This window comes from Trichoplusia ni, chromosome 9 (genome assembly GCF_003590095.1).
Source record: "Trichoplusia ni isolate ovarian cell line Hi5 chromosome 9, tn1, whole genome shotgun sequence".
Lineage (NCBI taxonomy): Eukaryota > Metazoa > Arthropoda > Insecta > Lepidoptera > Noctuidae > Trichoplusia > Trichoplusia ni.
Window position 1 is genome coordinate 7,323,162 of NC_039486.1, and position 21,366 is coordinate 7,344,527.

The 21,366-nt window shown below is 33.9% G+C and overlaps 3 protein-coding genes across 4 annotated transcripts; 2 read left to right on the plus strand and 1 right to left on the minus strand.

Moving 5' to 3' along the window:
• Positions 1-3,525: 3,525 nt before the first annotated feature.
• LOC113497415 (phospholipase A1-like) lies at positions 3,526-10,080 on the minus strand (the record flags this gene model as incomplete). Its single annotated transcript, XM_026876962.1, has 5 exons — positions 3,526-5,253; positions 5,403-5,606; positions 5,915-6,330; positions 6,644-6,821; positions 10,062-10,080. Coding segments are annotated over 5 exons (1,035 nt in total), but the record flags the coding sequence as incomplete, so codon positions are not given.
• An 860-nt stretch (positions 10,081-10,940) lies between these two features.
• Positions 10,941-16,079, plus strand: LOC113497767 (exportin-1). 2 transcript variants are annotated; one of them, XM_026877470.1, is made up of 4 exons: positions 10,941-11,073; positions 11,405-14,389; positions 14,514-14,657; positions 14,915-16,079. In XM_026877470.1, the coding sequence occupies exons 2-4, from the start codon at positions 11,498-11,500 to the stop codon at positions 15,059-15,061; spliced, it is 3,183 nt and encodes a 1,060-aa protein (XP_026733271.1). In that variant the 5' UTR covers positions 10,941-11,073; positions 11,405-11,497; the 3' UTR covers positions 15,062-16,079. The 2 variants fall into 2 exon arrangements, with proteins under 2 accessions (XP_026733271.1, XP_026733272.1); XM_026877471.1 differs by lacking the exon at positions 10,941-11,073 and having other exon boundaries at positions 11,365-14,389.
• A 1,143-nt stretch (positions 16,080-17,222) lies between these two features.
• Positions 17,223-20,166, plus strand: LOC113497768 (cleft lip and palate transmembrane protein 1 homolog). Its single transcript, XM_026877472.1, has 3 exons — positions 17,223-17,474; positions 17,637-19,257; positions 19,365-20,166. Exons 1-3 carry the CDS (start codon positions 17,373-17,375, stop codon positions 19,535-19,537), a joined length of 1,896 nt encoding a protein of 631 aa, XP_026733273.1. The 5' UTR covers positions 17,223-17,372; the 3' UTR covers positions 19,538-20,166.
• The last annotated feature ends 1,200 nt before the right edge of the window (positions 20,167-21,366 follow it).

Sequence of the window (21,366 nt, forward strand, 5' to 3'; positions counted from 1 at the left end):
TGAGATGGGCCGATAAACTTTCTGTGCCGTATGGTCTAGAATGTGGTGTAAGACAAGGAGGAATTACGTCACCAAAGCTATTTAACCTTTATATGAACGATCTGATCGTTGAGCTCAGCAGCAAGAAAGTCGGCTGTCGCATTGATGACGTTAGTATCAATAACATCAGTTACGCTGACGATATGGTGTTGCTGAGCCCAACGGTCAGGGCTCTCAGGGAGCTACTTGAGTGTTGCGAGTCTTACGCTCAGGCACATGGCCTATTGTATAATGTTAGAAAAAGCGAGTTTTTGATCTTTAAGGCCGACGGTGGTAAATGCCCAGAATCCGTACCTGCAATCAAACTTAACGGGAATGAACTAAAGCGGGTTTATCAGTTCAAGTATCTGGGGCATTATGTAACCGACGACCTTAGGGACCAGGTGGATATCGAGCGGGAACGTAGGGCGCTGGCAGTCTGGTGTAACATGTTGGCACGAAGGTTTGCAAGGTGTAGCGAGCAAGTTAAGATAACGTTTTTTAAAGCTTATTGTCAGGTATTCTACACGTGCAGCCTATGGACCAATTATACTCAGCGGACTATTAGCGCCCTGCGGATCCAATATAATAATGGATTCAGAATGTTGATGGGGCTGCCCCGTTTCTGCAGTGCATCTGGTATGTTCACCCAAGCACAAGTTGATGGCTTCCATGCCATCATCAGACAGAAATCTGCTTCGTTGCTCTGCAGGGTGCGGGCCAGCTCCAACTCCATTCTGAAGACTATAGCAGGCAGGTACGACTCGCCACTGTTGTGTGATATTGTTCGTAGATGCATCTCGAACAACGAGCTTGTCACTAAACATTAAGGTTACTAACATAGATATAAGATTTACTTACTAACCCACTATGGATGAAACTTGTCCGAAATAAAGATTATTTTATTTTTTTTATTTTTAATAAGAGCTCGCGGAGGGAATACAAGTTTTAAATAAACGTTTCTTACATTTTTTTTTTATTTACGCGTGTTGTTTTACCCATTTCCTTCATATTCCAAACAGAGTAAAAATTACTAATTATACAAAATACGAAACCTATGAAGACTTAATTTGAATTTAGAACATTAACATTAGGATTTAAAAACCTCATACTACTCATTATTAAATGACAGTTTACATGTATACCTAAATATACACATTTTTCTGATAATCCTTATCAAATCATAAACTGCGAGAACTGCTTCAGGTATGATTTAAGTTATCACTTCACATTAACCACAGTTACAGTCTGCCACCAAAAAAAAGAAACAAAAAAACTCTTTCGTTGGTTTTTTTGTTCTGATAAGGCTTAACACTATGTCAATCCTTATCAAAATAAATACGTTAATCTTTGTAAGTATTAGATTTTAAAGAAAGTTGCATTTTAAATCGTTTAATTTCAGTCACTTACTCACTCATAATATTACATTCACTGCATATAGCCCAATGGGATAGTTTATGTTTAATTCTTATGTACATACTTTTCAATTAAGTAAAATAAAATAATTTATATTTAAATAGACATTTATTAATTTCTTAACAAACCTAATTAATTATAATAGTTTCCATAAGACCCTTTATCACCATTCTTTTTCCATGGTACCATTACTTTACGTCTACAAAGGCATTAATTATGACTTATACAAGCAACAGCCTGTGGGAAGTGTCAAGGGTTTATATTTGCAAAACCAGTATATTACCAGTATATTCCTTCTATTTCTTCTTTAAAATTTCGTTTGCAGGAATTTTACAAGCTACATCATTACCATCGATACTTACGGTACTTGGACATCGCACATCACTAGTCATACTTGACAGCTACTATTGTTTGTAAACAATACAAAGAAATGAACTAAAACGTGAAATTATAACGATGTAAGTCACATAAACATGACACAGGTTTCAACAATCTTCAGAAATGTTATCTTTTAGCAATACATTCTACTAAATGCGACTGAATTTGTGAAAATTTGTAACTTACTTGTGAATAGTCAAGATGAGCTGATTTTTGTCGATTAATATGTCGACCCCCGACACTCTTTGACATGACTGTGGTATTTGACAGGTGTGTTTCCGAATTTGGACCAAGTCAGACATTTATATATCTCTCTTTACATATGCAACTCTTGGTTACTTAAAAAGAGACAAAACGCTTTTTGTCATGTGCGCGTCGATATGTTAGATATTTGTATAATTATTAATATAATATAATAATAATATATCCTGGGACAACTCACACACGGTCATCTGATCCCAAGCTAAGCAGAGCTTGTGTTATGGTAACCAGACAACTGACAAACTTACTTATAATTTCTAAATACATACATATTATAGATAAATTATTTATATAGTAGAATATGCTCACTCCATGTATAATATATCTCTATGATTTTTTGTTGTCACTTGTCAGTGTCACGTCACTTTGTCAGTGTTATTTTTGAACAAAATAATTCTGCGTTACAGTCGCGATTTCAGCGTTATACAAAGTAATACAATCGTGTTTATGTTACAATAAACAAAATAATGAATAATATTCCAAGCGAACAACAAAATAAACGTTATAGGAAGAAGTATAAGTACATGAAAATGCGAATAAAAAGTTTAATTTTAGTAAGTTTTTGATTTGAACACAATTTTATCTAAAATTATGGTCTAAATATATCAGGTGCCTAAAAGTAGCTTAGTACTGTTTAAGAATAAGAATAATTTATTGTTTCACAGTTACAATTATTATTACATTCATCAACAGTGGTCCCCAAACAAAGCTGAAGCTTATGGTTTAGAATAAAAGCGAAACGTTGCGAAAATAAAAGAGCGGCTTGGAAGTCAATAAATAACTTGCTCACATTTTTGCAACACGTTTACATTAAAAAATTATACCTAATAGAGTTGTTATAATTAAAAAGTTATGTTTTTTTAGATAGACAAAATTAGTTGGATGTTCCCTTTCCATGGTTTTTTTTTTTAAATTAAATTGGTTTTTCTAAACAACAACTGAACTAAACTTATTTGAGAATATGTTTGGAAATAAAGAATATAACATTTCTATTTCAGGAGAATGCAGCCTTATGTGATGAGGTGGCAAAAGTTCAAGAAAGTATTTTTATTGTAAAAGATGAACGAAGGTTTTTACTTCATAAGCTACTTGAATATCAGAATGAAAATGAAGTGTCTCAAGTGTACTACAAAAATGAGCCTGTGATTACATCAAATGGCTCTAAAACTAAAATCAAGAAGAGACAAAGCTGTGATGACACAAGATAGTGTTCACAGGATCTAATTAACCATAATTTAAAAGAAAGTGAATAATTAAGTTAACTTTATATCAAACATATTACTACAATATAAGCAGTTCAAACATACCAAGTCTTTTATTCTTAAGTACTCTGCATCAAAATGTCTCAAGTCACCCTTGAACACTGATCTAGGTTAGAAAAACTACAAAAAATAAATAAACTTTAATTTTCATAGTAACAACCAAGTGAAATCGATTAGTAAAACTCAGTCATTATTTAAATCCATTTATTTTGCATAATTAAATAGTATGCACATTAGTTTTGCATATTACAACTTCATAATAATCATTTTTACATCATTTTGCACTTGTAAACTTTATGGCTAGTCTTAACAGATAACATTATGTTACTCCTTATGGTCTTAAATTTTGTCAAGGCTTTTATTGCCATTAATTATATTAAATTTTTTGGATTGATAACTTTAATTACTATCAATATCTTCATCATTATCATCAAATGACAAAAGTTGTCGGGTCTTTTTTTCTTTTGAAACTTTTTGTTTATTGGCTGTTTCTTTTTTTCTTTTATTGGCGCCAGGTTCTGCAGATAGTTTTTCTTTAGGCTTAAACACTATTCGTTGACTCAGATCAGCTTTTGTTTCAGACTCAAGTTTTTCTATTTTTTTCTTTTCCACTTCAGCTTCTTCTGCTGTTAAGTCACCTTCTTTGAGGACAACTACTTGGGGTTGCTCACTGTCCTCATCATCTACAAAATCACCCTCTGCATTTGCAAGTTCGTCGAATTTGTGGTTTTTATCATCATATCCAGCTTGCCTTTTAAATACTTTGAGAAATTCGGGATCTTCAGGTTTTATGAAACTTACATTTCTTTTCTTATTCATATTTCTGATACTCTCCGAACTTGGTTTACCAGAACTTCGTGGTCAATATTTATTATAATATTATGTGCATCCCAAGTTTCTGTAACAATTCTAGTTTAGTTTTACACAAATAACAACAAACACACATTAGTATAATAACCAGCAAGTCAAAAGCTGGATGAAACTAAGTGTTAATATTAATTATTTTTATGCTGAACGACACAACAGTTTTTTCTTATTTTTTTTTATGAATTAGCGGGATAAACATAAAACATTATAACCTTAACACGCACGTCAAAATGACATCAAATTTGATGTTGACTGGCATTTAAAATTTCGTTCATTAACTTATACGGAATGGAATGCAATTCCTGGCTATCACCCCCACGTAGTGGTTTTTAACGCTATCCGGTGGTTTCCTTAAGATGATAGTCGAATCTTGTTTTCTTCAGGTTTTTTTTATTTTGTAGCCCTATTAAATTTGTTTAAAATCCCTCTTACCGCTATGAAGAGTGAAGATTCTATAAACTTACTGAAGAATGAGGATTATTCAAAAGATATTTCCTATTTACTTTTATTAGGCAAAGGTATCGGACTAAAAACTTATTAAACCATTCATTTTTATGAAACTTAAGTATTTGTAAACATATACCTAAATATTTATGTACGATATAGCCAAAACGTGTATCAAATTCGTCTAAACTTTTTATCCAACAAGGTAGGTTAGGGAAGCAGGAAACGATATCATTACCAATCTTAAATAGGTACATTGTGTGCAATTCGGTTTTGTACTTGTAATATAAACTCATATTTGATTGTTGATTACTACCGATCTATTCCTTTACATTAGCTGATTAATAATGATGTATGTGCATTCGTTTTTATATACTTTTCTAACGCGTTTACACAATGGATTGCTTGCCAAAAGGTGCAAAAGCATTTGTTTTCAAGAAATATTTTCCTGTCGTGTTTTTATAAACGCTTTCGCCCATGTAACCATATTGACCGCAGCGATTTTCTATAAATTCTGTCCAGCTTTGGCATTGGTAGGCAGGAAATGACTTTGGGTATTTTATAGATTCACTAAAATAAAAAAACGACCGGCTATGGCTGCATGCTTCTGTAAAAGAAAAAAATAAATAAACTTGCAACCATTTTCTCTAACACAGTTCAGCACCGCCCATAAGCTATTATATAGTCATAGAACTCTTAGAACATTCAAGACTAAAAGCTATATTAGTATCTATTCATATATTACATGACACGTACCAAAAAATTTCATTATATTATCGCATCCTGGCTGCGGCGCAATACCGTTGTTAGGGTAAAAGTCAGCTGTTCCTATTGCTTCCTGAAAACCAAGTAATCCTGCGCAAGTGTGAATGACATCAACAAATTCTGCGTCAGTCAAATCTAATTTACCAGAATTTTCTTGAGGTGGGTATTCAAAATATGGCCGTGCTGGATCGAGCCCTGTAAAATAACTCAGCGTTTTTTAAATAAGTATTCGAATTCGAAAAAAAAGCTGGTGGCCGCAGAATCTTCACAATATTTTCTAAGGTAAGTACATAACGTACATTTCCAGAAGACATAAAAATAAATATTAACTTAATAAATTTACATGCTGCATAGGTGAATTAATCAATTCATTCTTCAGTAGGCATGTGTACCTACTAAGATGTTTCTTTAAGTATCTACAATAAAGTTCATTGGACATATGGACGGGCATAGAAAATACTGTGATACATAAACGCTATAATATTTAATGCAAAAATAGTCACCTGTTATGCGAGCTATCCTTGTTTTAGTTTTAGATGCTGCATTGCCCATAACGTGTGCTCCAAGGCTGTGACCAACGAGGTGAATTTGTTTTCCCGAAATATTATACCTATAATTTAAGTTATCTAAAAATGTCGCTATCCTCGCACCTATAGCCTTAGTCTCATTCGCTACCCAAGGGTACAACAATGATTCTGCGGTAATGCTCCAATCGATCGTTATGACTATCGACTTTTTGGCTTCCACATATGCATTCTTTACACTCATTACTCCTGCAGTGTCTGCAGATGACCTCCAACCATGAGTAATTACTTTTAATGGCAAATTAGATAGCAGTATCCGTGATGTGAGTTTTTGATTGCCCTTATCAGTTGGTTCTGCTAATTCATTCAACATTATGTAACTCCCAGAATTATTCCTGAAATAAAAGGAAAATATTTAAACAAAGCGATAATTATAGTCCAGTTTGCCTAATAACACTTCGTAAGTTTATTGCAGTTGTGGAAGGGTATTCTGCCTCACGCTGCGTAAGTACATAGTGGCGCTTCCACAGCTACAAGTTTATAAAAACAAGAGCTTTATATATAAGAAACCAAGTCTAAGTAGTCAAGATTCCTTAAATGTAGTCGCTTGAAAATAATAAGTGAGCCCTTATTTTCAAGTGTCATCACTTCACAAAGCTTTCGAAAAAAACTATTTGAAAAGATCACCAGTAAGCTATAAATACCCACCAAATATACAGCCTATATTCAATATTATCTAAAACATTTCTGCTCAAAAGACCTTCAACGGGGGTCGTCATATTTATGTAATGCAAGACTCCGTCGTCATCCGGGAAATATATCCATTTTGTTCCATAACCCTCACCATATTTGAGAATATAATTTAAATTATCATGAAAGTAGTAACCTGTAGATATAAGAAACGAATATTATTAATTTAACAGTCGCTTCCACCGCTGTGCCTTGGGATCTACCACTACTTCGGCTGTTGTATTTGTGGGATCAGTCGAGGTTTTCCTATAGGGCAAGTAGGCAGGACCTGTGCAGCAAAATTTGGCGTTTTTATTTTTACTTTGCTTAGTAGTCGCATCCTTTGTTAAAATCCACGTAACTACGTGTAAAAACTAAAAAAATATTCTTATAGCATCCGGCGAAAAATACATATAAGGCGTTCGCGTTTTTGGTGATTACACAATTTCTAGTATTTAAAGTTTAATTTTTTTTTCTGGATTGAAAAGCTAATCACTTCCTACACATTCCTAAGCCCGAGTATCTTCGGCCTAAGACAGCCAACGTATCAAAACCACTCCCGTGTGTGGGATGGAGGGGTCTTCGGCTTACACTGTGAAGTGATACGTCTCGTTACTATTATAACAATACTACTTTTATAGTCGGCTCGGAAGTTGAGAAACAATAACTCAAACACTCTTTCTATCCCACCCATCTCCCAGGCCAGTAATCGAAACCAAAACCCCGAAGATACCTCCGGTTAACGCTAGCTGAATGCCTAACGAGAAAGCTGACAAGAGACATTAGTAATTTATTAACAAATAAGTGAGTGGCAAACAATTCTACCAATGACGCTAATCTCACCATTAAGGTTTTGTCATTCACTTATGGATGAATTCACGCACTTACGATAATTATGTATTTATTATCATATTAATTTACCTTCATACGGAAGACGTACACTGACCATTGCGCCCGTTAATGAGCAAAGCAAAAGAATATGAATTGATAAATGCATTTTGTCATAACTGCTATTTTTAAAATGTAAGTAAATTACGCACTAACGTGAAAAAGAGTAATTTATTATTAGGTCTATAATATATCTTGACTAATAGTGGATAGATATTAGAACTAGTTAGACCGTTTCACATATAGTAAGTCAGTTTAAATACAATCTTACTATGAGATTATGCAAGAAAGAACCACATGTACTAAGTGGAAAAACCCCTTTTTTTACATTTTACAATAAAGATGGAGCAGGTAATCGAGCTAGTTTTTGACCTCATTATATAGTAGCTTATTAGTCACTGTCGTGATATCATCAAAAAATACTCGGAAGTATGATAACATACCCTGACAGTGCCTACATTGGCATCTGATAATCAAAGTCAATACGTATTAACCATTTTTTTGTAGATGTTTTTATGTCATCGTATCTGTAAATAATATTTTTAATAAACAGTCACCTAATTATTTTAAAAGCACAGCTTAATTTCTTGAACAACTATAGAAGCATGTCGTCCAGTACTTAATTAAGCGTTACTAAATATGCACAAGTTGATAAAACGGTCAATAAATTCCGTCCTAACGTAGCGTAATGCTTCTATAAACTATATGTTATTACCTGGGTATCTATTTACTTTATCTCTTTTTGCAATGTCCTTAAAACAAAGGAGGAAGAAGGACATACATTTTTTAGATACCGATTTAACGGTTCTTGAAAAGTTACAGTATTTTGTCCTAAAGAGAGTTTTGTCCATTTATTACTAATCAACCGTCGTCGCCCGGGAGCAAGCAAGATGGGTCGATGACATAATAAAGGTCTCTTATTTAGATTTCTATCCTATGGGTCCTGTGCTAGCCTCATCCAGACTCGACCCTTATTATTTAGATTTCTATGACAGGACCGTAGAAATTGGCACGAGAAAGTGGAGACCTATGCCCCTCAGTGGGAGGATAAAGGGTGTGGATGATGATGATGATGATTACTAATCAAAGGTAGTTCTTTATCTCTTAAGTGTATAGGTAAAAATGCAAACAAAATTAAATCCTTATTCTGTGTGTAGGTTAAGTTCTTACTAAAAAAATATTTTCACCCACCTACTATCTGACTAAAGAGAAAAAAAAACCTGTGTTTGTAAGGACTAATTTAGTACACACTACACAGTTGCTTCACAACATTCGGATCTGGGCCCTGATTCCGCTAGATACAATGGCCGATTACGAATTACTGGAAAATGACACCATAAATATTCTCCTAAACATTTTGCTAACACAAAAATTAGAAATTCATTGCACCATTTGATAAAAATATACACGATGTGGATATGTGCAAACAACTATCAAAACAGCTAGCATGAGTCTTTATGTATATATGTATGAAAATTGTATTAGCCTCAATTTGGGTCGAATTGAAATGTATTTAAATCTAAATTTAAAGCTAGTACTGACAATACAGACAGCATATTTTTTACTCGTCGTAAAAAGGTTCTTGCGTTGACCCAATTGACCCCTCACTGAAACCCGACCGTTTTAGAGTTCTGATTTGGTTGGTTGGTCGGGGTGGCATCATAAAGTATTCTATAGGGCGTGAATGAAGTCAGTGACGTGTTGTAGGTGTAGGTTTATGTGCCAAATCAATAATTGATTGCCGATATCGTAACGTACCGTTTGCAAATTTGAACTACCCACCTATAAAATGAGTAGGAAACGGGATCTAGGAAAACGGGCTTGGTGATGCTTTTTGTCTAAAAACGCACTTTAAATTAAACCACGACTACAAACAAATACAAAACTATATTTTTCTCGACGTAGTTGCGTAGCAGAGCAGTACGGCGAAGTTGTTTATTTATAATGTAAACAGCCTTTTTGTTAGTTACCTTGAAATAATATATAATTCGAATGAAGATCAACGCTTTTTATCACATTTTAACTGACCTCTATTTGTCAAATAAATATTCTGTGAGAATGAAGGTTAAGCGAGTTTGTTTGTTAGTAGGTAAGTACTATCCGTGTATATTGATCGTGATAGTACATGCCTTTATGGCACTGTAATACCCATCTATACCTATATATACAAGAAATATGACCTCAAAATGGAAGATGACGAAGGACTGGGTGTTGTGTCGCAACTTGGGGGGACTATATTCAGCACGAGACCGCGATAGGCTGAGGTGATTGATGAAATATAATAGCGAAATTTAAAAAAGTTAGGCATCTTTTTATTTTGATTTTGTCACGACACACTAGATTTAGCTGGGCTGCAGGAAGGGGTAGGTTAGTATCCTTTGGATGCCAACTTAAAAACTTAATGTTAATTCTATTCATCAACCTAATCTATTAAGTATCACTCATTTTATCATTTTTGTTGACTTATGGCATCCATTGCCTTTCTACCGAAGACAGACCTACGACTTACATCCTGTACCACAGATATTTAAGATAGCACGCCATCCATAATATTATTTTACTAGTACAGTATATCTATGGTAGCGGTAAGTGAGAAATGAAAATATCACTTGTTACCGAAGCTGAGAAGGCGCAAAAAATAGGTGATTTTGACTTTAGCTGCAGTTGAATATATTATTTTTTCTTACTTGCTAAAACAATAGTTAGAATAAAATAAGACGTCGTTTTAAAAAAAATATTTTGAAGTGATAATTTATCATAGCTAAGTAATTAGCCATATTTCCGCATCTGGTGCATGAAACTGGTGATTAGCCAACTTTTTAAGGAAAACCCTTTCTGAAAAACGAAATCGGACCGACAGTTCTTATTTCCACACAGAGCTTGGTATTCAAATAGGACTGGGTGTCTGGGTTTGACAACAGCCGGCACCTTTTTCTTGTCTGTATATAAATCGTGTAATTTAAGCACAGGAGTGCCCTTTCCCCATATTAACATACTTAACTGCCATCATAATTCTTACGGTATTTTTTGTTTGTTTAATCTCTTACATACGTACTTATTACAATACTGTTTTGTCAGATATCCTTTTGATACTTGTGAAATAATCACATAAAAAAGATAATAAATGAATGTATTTGTAATGCGGTGTTACCGTCTGTAAAAACTCGCATTTCTATTTCCTATTCTTATTTGAACTGCTTGGAACGTTCGTTCTCACGCAAATTCTTACGCCATGAGAGTGTTGTAAATTGTTATTTACTATGTACACAGTTCTATTCAATTTATTTAATTTTAAACATTTGTAACATTTAACACTAAAAGATGTTTACAAATATATAATTCTTGGATTTTTAATTCTTCTTTTTATTTTGGGTTAAACCTGTTATGAAATATTTATTCTGGAATATAAAAAAAATTGGCATAGACAACATGCGTGTAAGCTTTTTCAAGCTTCACGAAAACAACGGATTAGTATGTATGGTAGTGCGTTAGACTGATTGCGCCGCAAATTATTTTCTCGGGTAAGTCATTAATTTGATCATCAACTTTACCGACCTTTGAATGTTTCTCCAAGAAATATGTAGCCATCGTGTTTGTTACTTAATTACACTTACGATTCTTACCAAACATCCTTAGTATCTATGCGGGGTGTGTGCTCTATATTTTCTTTTACATTATAAAGGCAGTTGTAATTATCATAATTCCAATAATTCTCGCACTCTTTGTCATCATAACAAGCGGTTTGTGTCACAGTTCGTATTGTTAATTACTCTTACAACTTGGTTTTTTTCTATGCATCATGAAGAGGTTATAGCTAGTAGAGTCCTTAATTCAAGAATTATCTCTTTTCAGTGATACGTATGGTGAGGAATGAATGTGAAAAAATTGTCAGAGTTTTGATTTTCAATAAAGGGAACAAATTTTCAATAAGTTGAAACAAACAGAATGGCAACTTTAGAGCAACAAGCTTCTAAACTTTTGGATTTCAACCAAAAATTAGACATAACTCTGCTTGATAATATTGTTGGATGTCTATACTCTACTGTTGGAGAACAACAACGAACAGCACAGGAGATACTGACAGCACTCAAGGAACATCCTGATGCTTGGACTCGTGTTGACACAATATTGGAGTATTCCCAAAATCAAGAAACAAAATACTATGCCTTACAAATATTAGAACAAGTGATACAAACAAGATGGAAAATACTGCCAAGAACCCAATGCGAAGGTATAAAGAAATATATTGTTGGTCTTATTATTAAAAACTCATCAGATCCAGTGACAATGGATAACAACAAAGTGTATTTGAAAAAGCTGAACATGATCTTGATTCAAGTATTGAAACGAGAATGGCCTCATAACTGGGAGAGTTTTATTAGTGATATTGTGGGTGCATCTAAGACAAATGAATGTCTCTGTCAAAACAACATGGTTATTTTAAAGCTGCTTAGTGAGGAAGTGTTTGTATTTAGTACTGGGCAACTCACTCAAACAAAAGCTAAACACTTAAAAGACACCATGTGTTCAGAGTTCAGTCAAATTTTCCAACTTTGTCAATTTGTTCTTGAAAATTCACAAAATGCACCATTGGTTGATGCCACTCTTCATACTTTGTTAAGATTTTTAAACTGGATTCCTCTTGGATATATATTTGAAATGAAATTGATAAGCACACTTGTGTTTAAGTTTTTGAATGTACCAATGTTCCGTAATGTTACATTAAGTTGCCTGACAGAGATTGCTGGTGTGACTGTTAGCAACTATGAGGAGCAGTTTGTTGCTTTACTGGTGCAGACTATGGAGCAATTAGAAGCTATGCTGCCTCTCACTACCAACATACGTGAAGCGTATGCTGCTGGTCGAGACCAAGAACAAGTGTTTATACAAAATCTTGCTCTTTTTCTCTGCACTTACCTTAAAGAACATGGGCAACTTATTGAGAGACGGGGACTTACCAACACTTTGATGAATGCTCTCAGGTATCTTGTTTTGATATCAGAAGTAGAGGAAGTTGAGATTTTTAAGATTTGCTTGGAGTTTTGGAATGCATTGGCTGCTGATTTGTACAAGATTGCACCATGCTCACATACATCCAACATGTACAGTTTAGGGAAAAGTGTAGGCAGGAAAGCATTGTATTCTGATGTCCTAAGCAGTGTTCGCTACATTATGATCTCCAGAATGGCCAAACCAGAAGAAGTATTAGTGGTGGAGAATGAAAATGGTGAAGTTGTGCGAGAGTTTATGAAGGACACTGATTCTATTAATTTATATAAGAATATGAGAGAAACATTAGTGTATTTGACACATCTAGACTATCAAGACACTGAGCGCATTATGACGGAAAAACTGCAGAATCAAGTTAATGGTACGGAATGGTCATGGAAAAATCTAAATACATTATGTTGGGCTATTGGCTCAATTTCTGGAGCAACAATGGAAGAAGATGAAAAGAGATTTCTTGTTGTTGTAATAAAAGAGCTGTTGGGCCTGTGTGAACAGAAAAAGGGCAAAGATAACAAAGCCATTATTGCTAGTAATATAATGTATGTGGTGGGCCAATACCCCAGATTTCTAAGAGCACATTGGAAGTTTTTGAAAACTGTTGTGAATAAACTTTTTGAATTCATGCATGAGACTCACGACGGTGTCCAGGATATGGCATGTGACACATTTATAAAGATTGCTATCAAGTGCCGGCGTCATTTTGTCACCACTCAAGTTGGCGAGGCTTGTCCATTTATTGAGGAAATCTTAAGCACAATCAGTTCTATTATCTGTGATTTACAAACACTTCAAGTGCATACTTTCTATGAAGCTGTAGGATATATGATAAATGCACAAGTGGATCAAGTAGCTCAAGAACAGCTCATTGAAAAGTACATGCTACTGCCCAACCAGGTCTGGGACGATATTATATCTCAAGCCTCGCACAACGTGGATATTCTTAAGGACCCAGAAGCTGTTAAACAGCTTGTGAGTATTCTTAAAACTAATGTTCGAGCTTGCCGTGCCCTTGGACATCCATATGTTGTACAGCTGGGTAGAATATATTTGGACATGCTCAATGTTTACAAAGTTATGTCAGAAAACATTAGCCAAGCTATAGCCTTGAATGGCGTAGTCGTAACTAAGCAACCTTTAATAAAAAATATGCGAATTATAAAGAAGGAGACCCTTAAGTTGATCGCCAATTGGGTTTCGCGCTCTACAGATAATAGTATGGTTCTGGAAAATTTCATTCCACCACTTTTAGATGCAGTTCTCTTGGACTATCAAAGAACAGCAGTACCAGATGCACGAGAGCCTGAAGTTTTATCATGTATGGCTGCTATTGTTTATAAACTTGGTGGTCACATAACCTCAGAGGTACCCAAGATATTCGATGCAGTTTTTGAATGTACCCTAGAAATGATAAACAAAGACTTTGAAGAGTATCCTGAACACAGGACTGAATTTTTCTTGTTATTACAAGCAGTAAATACACATTGTTTTAAAGCATTCCTAAGTATACCTCCAGCACAATTTAAATTGGTACTGGATTCCATTATCTGGGCATTTAAGCATACAATGAGGAATGTTGCAGACACTGGTCTTCAGATTCTATACAAATTGCTACACAATGTAGAGTTGCACCCACAGGCGGCTCAGAGCTTCTACCAGACTTATCTGTGTGATATATTGGAGCATATATTCAGTGTGGTCACTGACACGTCTCATGGCGCCGGCCTCACTATGCATGCTACTATATTAGCACATATATTCTCTTTGGTGGAGTCTGGCAGAGTAACTGTGCCACTTGGGCCCACACCAGATAATGTTCTCTACATCCAGGTAATTACGATACATTGTGAATGTAATTAAATTATCGATAATGTAAATATTTGACACAATTATAGCAATTTGATCTAATTTTTATTTTACTTGCAAATATATTTTTATTTATTTATTATTTCAGGAATATGTAGCTAATCTACTAAAGCGAGCGTTCCCTCATTTGACTGACAATCAAATAAAAATAACTGTTCAAGGATTATTCAATTTGAATCAAGCTATACCTGCATTCAAGGATCACCTAAGAGACTTCTTAGTTCAAATAAGGGTAAGTGTTATTAAGTTACATAAAACTTTAAACTATTATCTTATATATATTAATGTTCAAGCCTGCTAATTTATTTGATTGGCAGACAATATATTTAATTTATTTTAACTTGAAGACTTGTGACTACAAATTCATACATAAAACTCTACCACATTTACTCAACATATGATTGATGAATAACGTCCTGCTAAGAAAAACCATGCAAAACCATGCTTTGAAAAGAAGATAAGTAATGTATGATCCTGTTTTGTTTCCAGGAGTACACAGGTGAAGATGACAGTGATTTATATTTGGAGGAACGTTTACTTGCCCTTCGTCAAGCACAAGATGAAAAACGAAGAGTTCAGTTATCGGTGCCAGGCATTCTCAACCCTCACGAGTTGCCTGAGGAAATGCAAGATTAATTGTAGTAAAAAAGCTTAGAAATGGTGGCAGTTCACAATTTAGTATGGATAAAGTCTATATTTGTATTTGAATGTTGAGGGTTATTAGATTCTCATCACAATGGTTTCAATCAATGCTAGACAACTAGAGTTATACAATCGTGAAATTGTATAATATATTTTTTGTTATAATTTCACTGTCTTTCTAAATACTCTCACAGTTTTCATTAAAGTCTTTTTAAGCGTAATTAATTTAGTAGAATTTCTTTAGAAGTCAAGTTTCTGTCTTGGCTACGACAAACACAAACTTGTCGTAATGTAACACTTATAGGTTAAATAGGTACTTAATTTTTAAGTTTTACCTTCGCGACGAAATCTTGGTTATCCAAAACTTTTTCATTTATAAAATATCAACATTTTTTATTCCGATAGTTGTTTTGCTAGTTTTCATAATACATATTTGAATCCTAAATGTGAACTATACAAGTTTGTTAAGCTAGCTATATTTTGTGGACTGTTGCCATTTATACTGGTCTAAATCATGTGCACGTAAAAAATATCTTATTATGACAGTTTGTACAGAGGACCGCGTGGAACAATGCGAGGTGATGAATGCAAGTGAAAAGGAAAACCACCTTTTCTATGAAGATATTTTTTGCAAGTACAAGGTTGACGTGGGCCTTTTATAATTATAGGCAGGAAATCATGCATCCATTTACATTGCTAGTGAGGAATTAGGATATTTCTATGTTTTTAAGTAATCTTCAAAATGTAGGTAATGAAATCTCTGTGATGGAAACCAGTGTCGGAATTTCAACATTTGCACTGCAGAATCTGAGTATTACTGAGTAGATTCTAGGAGAACTTTATAAAGTGACTTGCTGTTAGTAATATTTTTATGTTTTGTTTAATGTTGTCGAAACTAATTTCGTAATGGTTTGGGAATCTAAACATACAAGGTAAGGTTTCCGAATGCATTTTGGGTCCGATTAACTGTCAGTCTTTCAATTTTGTGTTTTAAATAAACCATTAAATATGATATAATTGTTTTACTTTCTAGAACCACCAAAAATTTGAAAAATTGCTATTGAAATTTAAAACGTTGATTGACTTTGTTAACCAAGTACAAAATGAAGCGTTTCTATTTCGACTGCGTTTGTAACGCGGTATTTTTTGGTAAGAGTAAATGTAATATAGTACTGCGTGGCAGAGATAATTCTATCGAAAGCAGTTTAGTATCTTGCTTTTTATGTTGCAAACCTTTCTAATCATACGCGTTTAAAAATACCGTCCACGACATTTTTTACAAGAATAAAAAATAAGATGTGAATCCAGCAATTTATCACCACGAAAACATTACTTATACACGTAGTTTTTATTAAATAGATACAATCGAAGAAAACTTCATGAAACTATTAACTAATTTTAAGAAGGTATTAATTTGATGTTGCTTCTCAGGAAAAATAATATGATGATGATAGATATCTTTATAAGCAAATATTGTTTCTTTAGCATTATATTGACTTTTTTAAATATTTGTAATTATGTAGAGCGTTAAAACTTGAAATAAATCGTGCAATAATGACTTTTTAGTACGTACTCCAGTAGTTCCTACAGGGTCCAAATTGTACAACCCTTAATCACTTTCAAAACATAGGCATTTAATAAAGTTGATAATTGTTAACTGGTGTGTTTTCCTATACCTATCCAAAAGTAAAATTCTCCGTCTGCTGGTTTGAGATAGATTTTCGAATAAAAATCTTGTTGGAATTGTGCCAGAATCCTACAACTCATAATTGTATAAATTAACACAAGTCACCTCATGATCGTAGCAGTAAATGTTATGTACCCGATTTAAAATAGAGCCTTACATATTTTGAGGCCCTCCTAAAGGTTTGATTAACTTAGGCTTTTCTTAATCTACCCAATTCGAGGCGTACGTTGAAAAATCGTTGGACAGTAGCCCCTAATCTTATTAAATTCGTGTTTCGGCGTTATTACATCCTGCTTCATGTCCTTCATAAATACTTCTTTAATTCATAATACGCTGCAAGAGAAGTCGCAAAATGCTTAAAAAATTAAACTAATACAATCATTGGATTGCATCAGCCGTTTTGTGGCTTAAAAGGCTACTAGTCAAATTGTAATCCATGAGAAAACAATAAAAAATAATTTATACCTTCATCTTGTCAATGATAGATGATAGGCTTATTGGTTGACAGTGGTTCTATAAAATTAATTTCGTTTTATGGAATACGAATTAGAACCTTGCAAATGTTAAGTGTTGTTGAAAATTTGAAGCAATAACGCAGCAATACTCTCCACTTTAAATATGGCAGATAGCGACGGTAACAATTCTACTAACCCTACAGATAATGCCTCCGTCGAAAATAGTATTGTTGAGGCAACTGGGTCTTCTGATGATGCGGTCGATGTAAGTAGAAAAATAAATGTGGTTTTATTTTAAAAAGCGGCAGAATCGTTCCGGTCAAATGGTTCGAAAAAAATTACCTCATTTTTAAAAATAACCTGGTTCCTAAACCAGGTCAAATAAAATAACTATTCTTTCATTTATTCTAATAGTACTTCTTTTTAGATCAATGCCCAGATTGATGAGGAACGTCGTAGAATGCAACCATCAAAAATGGAATCATTCTTTGCCATAACAAAATCGTTGATTATAAGGGCATTAGTGGTTTACTTTATCACTTCAATGTTCCGCCAACCTGCTGCTCCCAAGACAGATATAAGTAATCCTACCGGAGCACCTCGTGTTCCTGCTATTAATATGTTTGCTAATGGAACAGTCTTGGATATGTATTGCTATGTATCAGAAAAAGAGTTTTACTCCAATTTGGATGACTCTGATTTAATTTGGAAGCAAACTGGACTTATTTATGGCGACTGGCTTGGAGGACCTCAAAATGATGGGACATTTACACATTCCACTAGTATTACACCATCTGACTCATTAAAGAACAATGGTTCAATTTATTTGCATGTATTTATAGTACAAAATGGAAAATCACCTGATCCTAATAACAAACAAAATTATGGTGGTCCTTATGTGACATATGGTAAAAAGATGCTTAATAAATACAAAAAATTAAAATATATGAAAACACACAATTTATTAACTGGACAAACTGAGAAATCAGCTGAAGAGATTATAAAAGCTGAAACACTTAAAGAAGAAATAGTATCACATTGGCATCCCAACTTGACTATTAATTTGGTAACTGACCAAACAAATTGGATGCAAGGCAGTGTACCACCTCCATTAGATGAGTTTATTTTCTTCTTAGCGGATGGCAAACAGTACAAACCTGCAGTATTCTTAAATGATTATTGGAATATGATGCGTGACTATGTACCAATCAATAAGACATCTGATTCCCTGAAACTTGAACTGACATTTCAACCACTAAGTCTGTTTAAGTGGCAGCTCTACACAGCACAGGCAATGAGAGACAAGTTGAGCATGTTCTCGGCACTAGGAGCTGAAGAGCAGGATGAGGAACAGGACACAGTCAAGGAGTTACTTCTGGATACATCTCCCTACTTGCTAGCCCTCACTATCAGTGTTTCAGTGTTACACTCAATATTTGAATTGCTGGCTTTCAAAAATGACATTCAATTCTGGAACAACAGGCAATCTCTAGAAGGTCTCTCTGTGAGATCTGTGTTTTTCAATGTTTTCCAGTCAACCGTGGTGTTGCTTTACGTTCTTGACAATGAAACTAATGTCATGGTTAGAATTTCATGCTTTATTGGATTGCTGATAGAAATATGGAAGATAAACAAAGTGATGGATGTTAAGATAAATAGAGAGGAAAGAATCTTGGGAATACCAAAACTTACTTTCACAGACAAGGGATCCTATGTTGAGTCAAGTACCAAGCAGTATGACATGTTAGCTTTCCGCTACCTCAGCTGGGCTTGTTTCCCTCTTCTGATAGGGTATGGAGTGTATTCATTACTCTACCAGGAACACAAGGGATGGTATTCCTTTGTTTTGAACATGATGTATGGTTATTTATTAACCTTTGGATTTATCATGATGACTCCACAATTGTTCATCAACTACAAATTGAAATCTGTAGCACATCTTCCATGGAGGATGATGACTTACAAGTTCCTTAATACTTTCATAGATGATATCTTTGCATTTGTTATTAAAATGCCAACTATGTACCGTTTGGGCTGCTTCAGAGATGGTGAGTGTTTACTGTACTAATTTAACATGTAATATTTACACTTTACATTAATTTTAATTTTGCTTCTGACAGGCCAGCATAATAATAATTACCTTAACTTGTTACAGACATAGTGTTCTTCATCTTCTTATACCAGCGCTGGATTTACAAGGTTGACCACAAGCGTGTCAATGAATTTGGCTTTTCTGGAGAGATGGAGGAACAACAAAGACAAGTCAAGAATGGTGGAACACCAGCCATTACGGAATCAGAACAACCTGGTGATAAAAAGAATGATTAAGATATTTATTTTGTAATATATTTTAGGTAAAGTCTACCTCAGACAGAGACACAGACATATATTTTGAGTTTTATAGGTTTTATTCAATGAGAACAATGCCCCCATAATCCTTATATAACCCAAGTTCATTGCTAAGATATAAAAAAAAGAATGCATGAGCTGTTTTCATGTCTGGCAACAAAATAAAAATCACATGAACCCTTCTAGATCGTAACATCTCCTAAGTGGGATTTAAATCCTGTATGTCCCCGTCCATTAACACAGGGAAACATGTTAACAATCTCATGATTTTTTGAGGTAGCCATGCATTTCACAAGTGAAAGGCATGATTTTCTAGTAATTATTTATGTACTTGTGCAAATAAAATAAATAAAGTTCAGATATCAAAGTTATTGTATACCTAAATAATTGGCAACCTAAATGTGTATGTATAAGCCGAAAGCTTTTGACATTTATTCAATATTGTAATACATATTATATTCTTAGTTGTGTCATTAGTGATTAAACAGACTATGTTGGACTATGAGAAAATACCAATGTCATGCTTCGATATTCATGTTTGACCACTTAATCACTAAATTGGTAGGTGACCTTAATGTGAAAATAAATAAACAAAATTTTTTGGGTAATTCGTGTCTTTACCTGTGTATCACTTGTATATATGTATGTCAAGCTAAGACCAAGGATGTGGACAATGAAACATGAGATTCGGTCTTGACATTACAAGGCCGAATCTCTTGCGTTACTAAATTTCGGTAGTATAATGATACTACTAGCCTCGTTAGCTGCCGGGCAAGCGTAGGTACAACTCGTGCCATTATACGAATAAGAGCTAGCGTTGAGTTCCAGATTGCCAACTCGATTCAATAAATCCTTGTGAGTGTGAGCCTGATGTGACGCCAGGATTATATAGTGAGACAGAGACCGCAATATGTTTTATCTTTTTGTTAAGAGTTACTAGTCTAGTTGCTTCTGTTATATCAGTTATATGTTTGTCCTCGGATTTTGTCAATTTAAATCTATATAACCTTGGTCTAGTTAACTGCGAGCATCCAAACAATTATTACTTTCTAAACAATTGTGAAACGAACTAAAAGTTATTGGCGTAGACCATGTAAATAATTACCTACAAATTATAGTCTGATGTTATACCACTCTGACACTAGGATGTACAAAATTTAGTTGACTAAATAAATAAGAAATAAATATATAAATTAAAAAGACATTTCAAATAGAGAATTTAATAAGTACCTATTTATTTAAATAACATTTGATAGTGTATTATTGTGTGATATTTGCATGATACTTTTCTCGATTTCTTAGTTTCTGTGTCTTCTTTATTATTGTTAATATCAACGTATAATTTTATTGTATTAGGATAATATCTGATAATACAACTCTTGTAAGTAATAATCTATCAACAAGGATATACCGTGAGATTCGCAGTTAAAATGTCATTATGAATGAATTGTACATTCTGATTTAATTGTTATTAGAGTAAAACAAACTTGGAGGGCTTGCTACGTGATCTAGAATGAACACGTATGTTGACAGTAGAGTTATCATGCTCTGATAATAATGCATACTATCTTGAAGGAAGTAAATTCTACATAGGTAAATCATATGAAAGATTTTTACTTACAATGCTGACCTAAATTCTAATTCTACTTATTTATATTTCATTGTCTTTTCAATTTTGACATAGATACAACTTTATTACGATCGCGCATAATTAGGTATATATGCAGCTATATAATCAATACCAGTATTGAATTTGTATGTTTGCTTTGCTGGCGTTTTTAACTTTTTCTCTTACAAATTCGTTATAC

Coding starts and splice junctions, on each gene's coding strand:
- LOC113497767 (XM_026877470.1), top strand. CDS start 11,498: ATGGCAACTTTAGAGCAACAAGCTTCTAAACTTTTGGATTTCAACCAA. Junction 14,390..14,513: donor ATAATGTTCTCTACATCCAG/GTAATTACGATA, acceptor TTATTATTTCAG/GAATATGTAGCTAATCTACT. Junction 14,658..14,914: donor ACTTCTTAGTTCAAATAAGG/GTAAGTGTTATT, acceptor TTTTGTTTCCAG/GAGTACACAGGTGAAGATGA.
- LOC113497768 (XM_026877472.1), top strand. CDS start 17,373: ATGGCAGATAGCGACGGTAACAATTCTACTAACCCTACAGATAATGCC. Junction 17,475..17,636: donor CTTCTGATGATGCGGTCGAT/GTAAGTAGAAAA, acceptor ACTTCTTTTTAG/ATCAATGCCCAGATTGATGA. Junction 19,258..19,364: donor TTTGGGCTGCTTCAGAGATG/GTGAGTGTTTAC, acceptor AACTTGTTACAG/ACATAGTGTTCTTCATCTTC.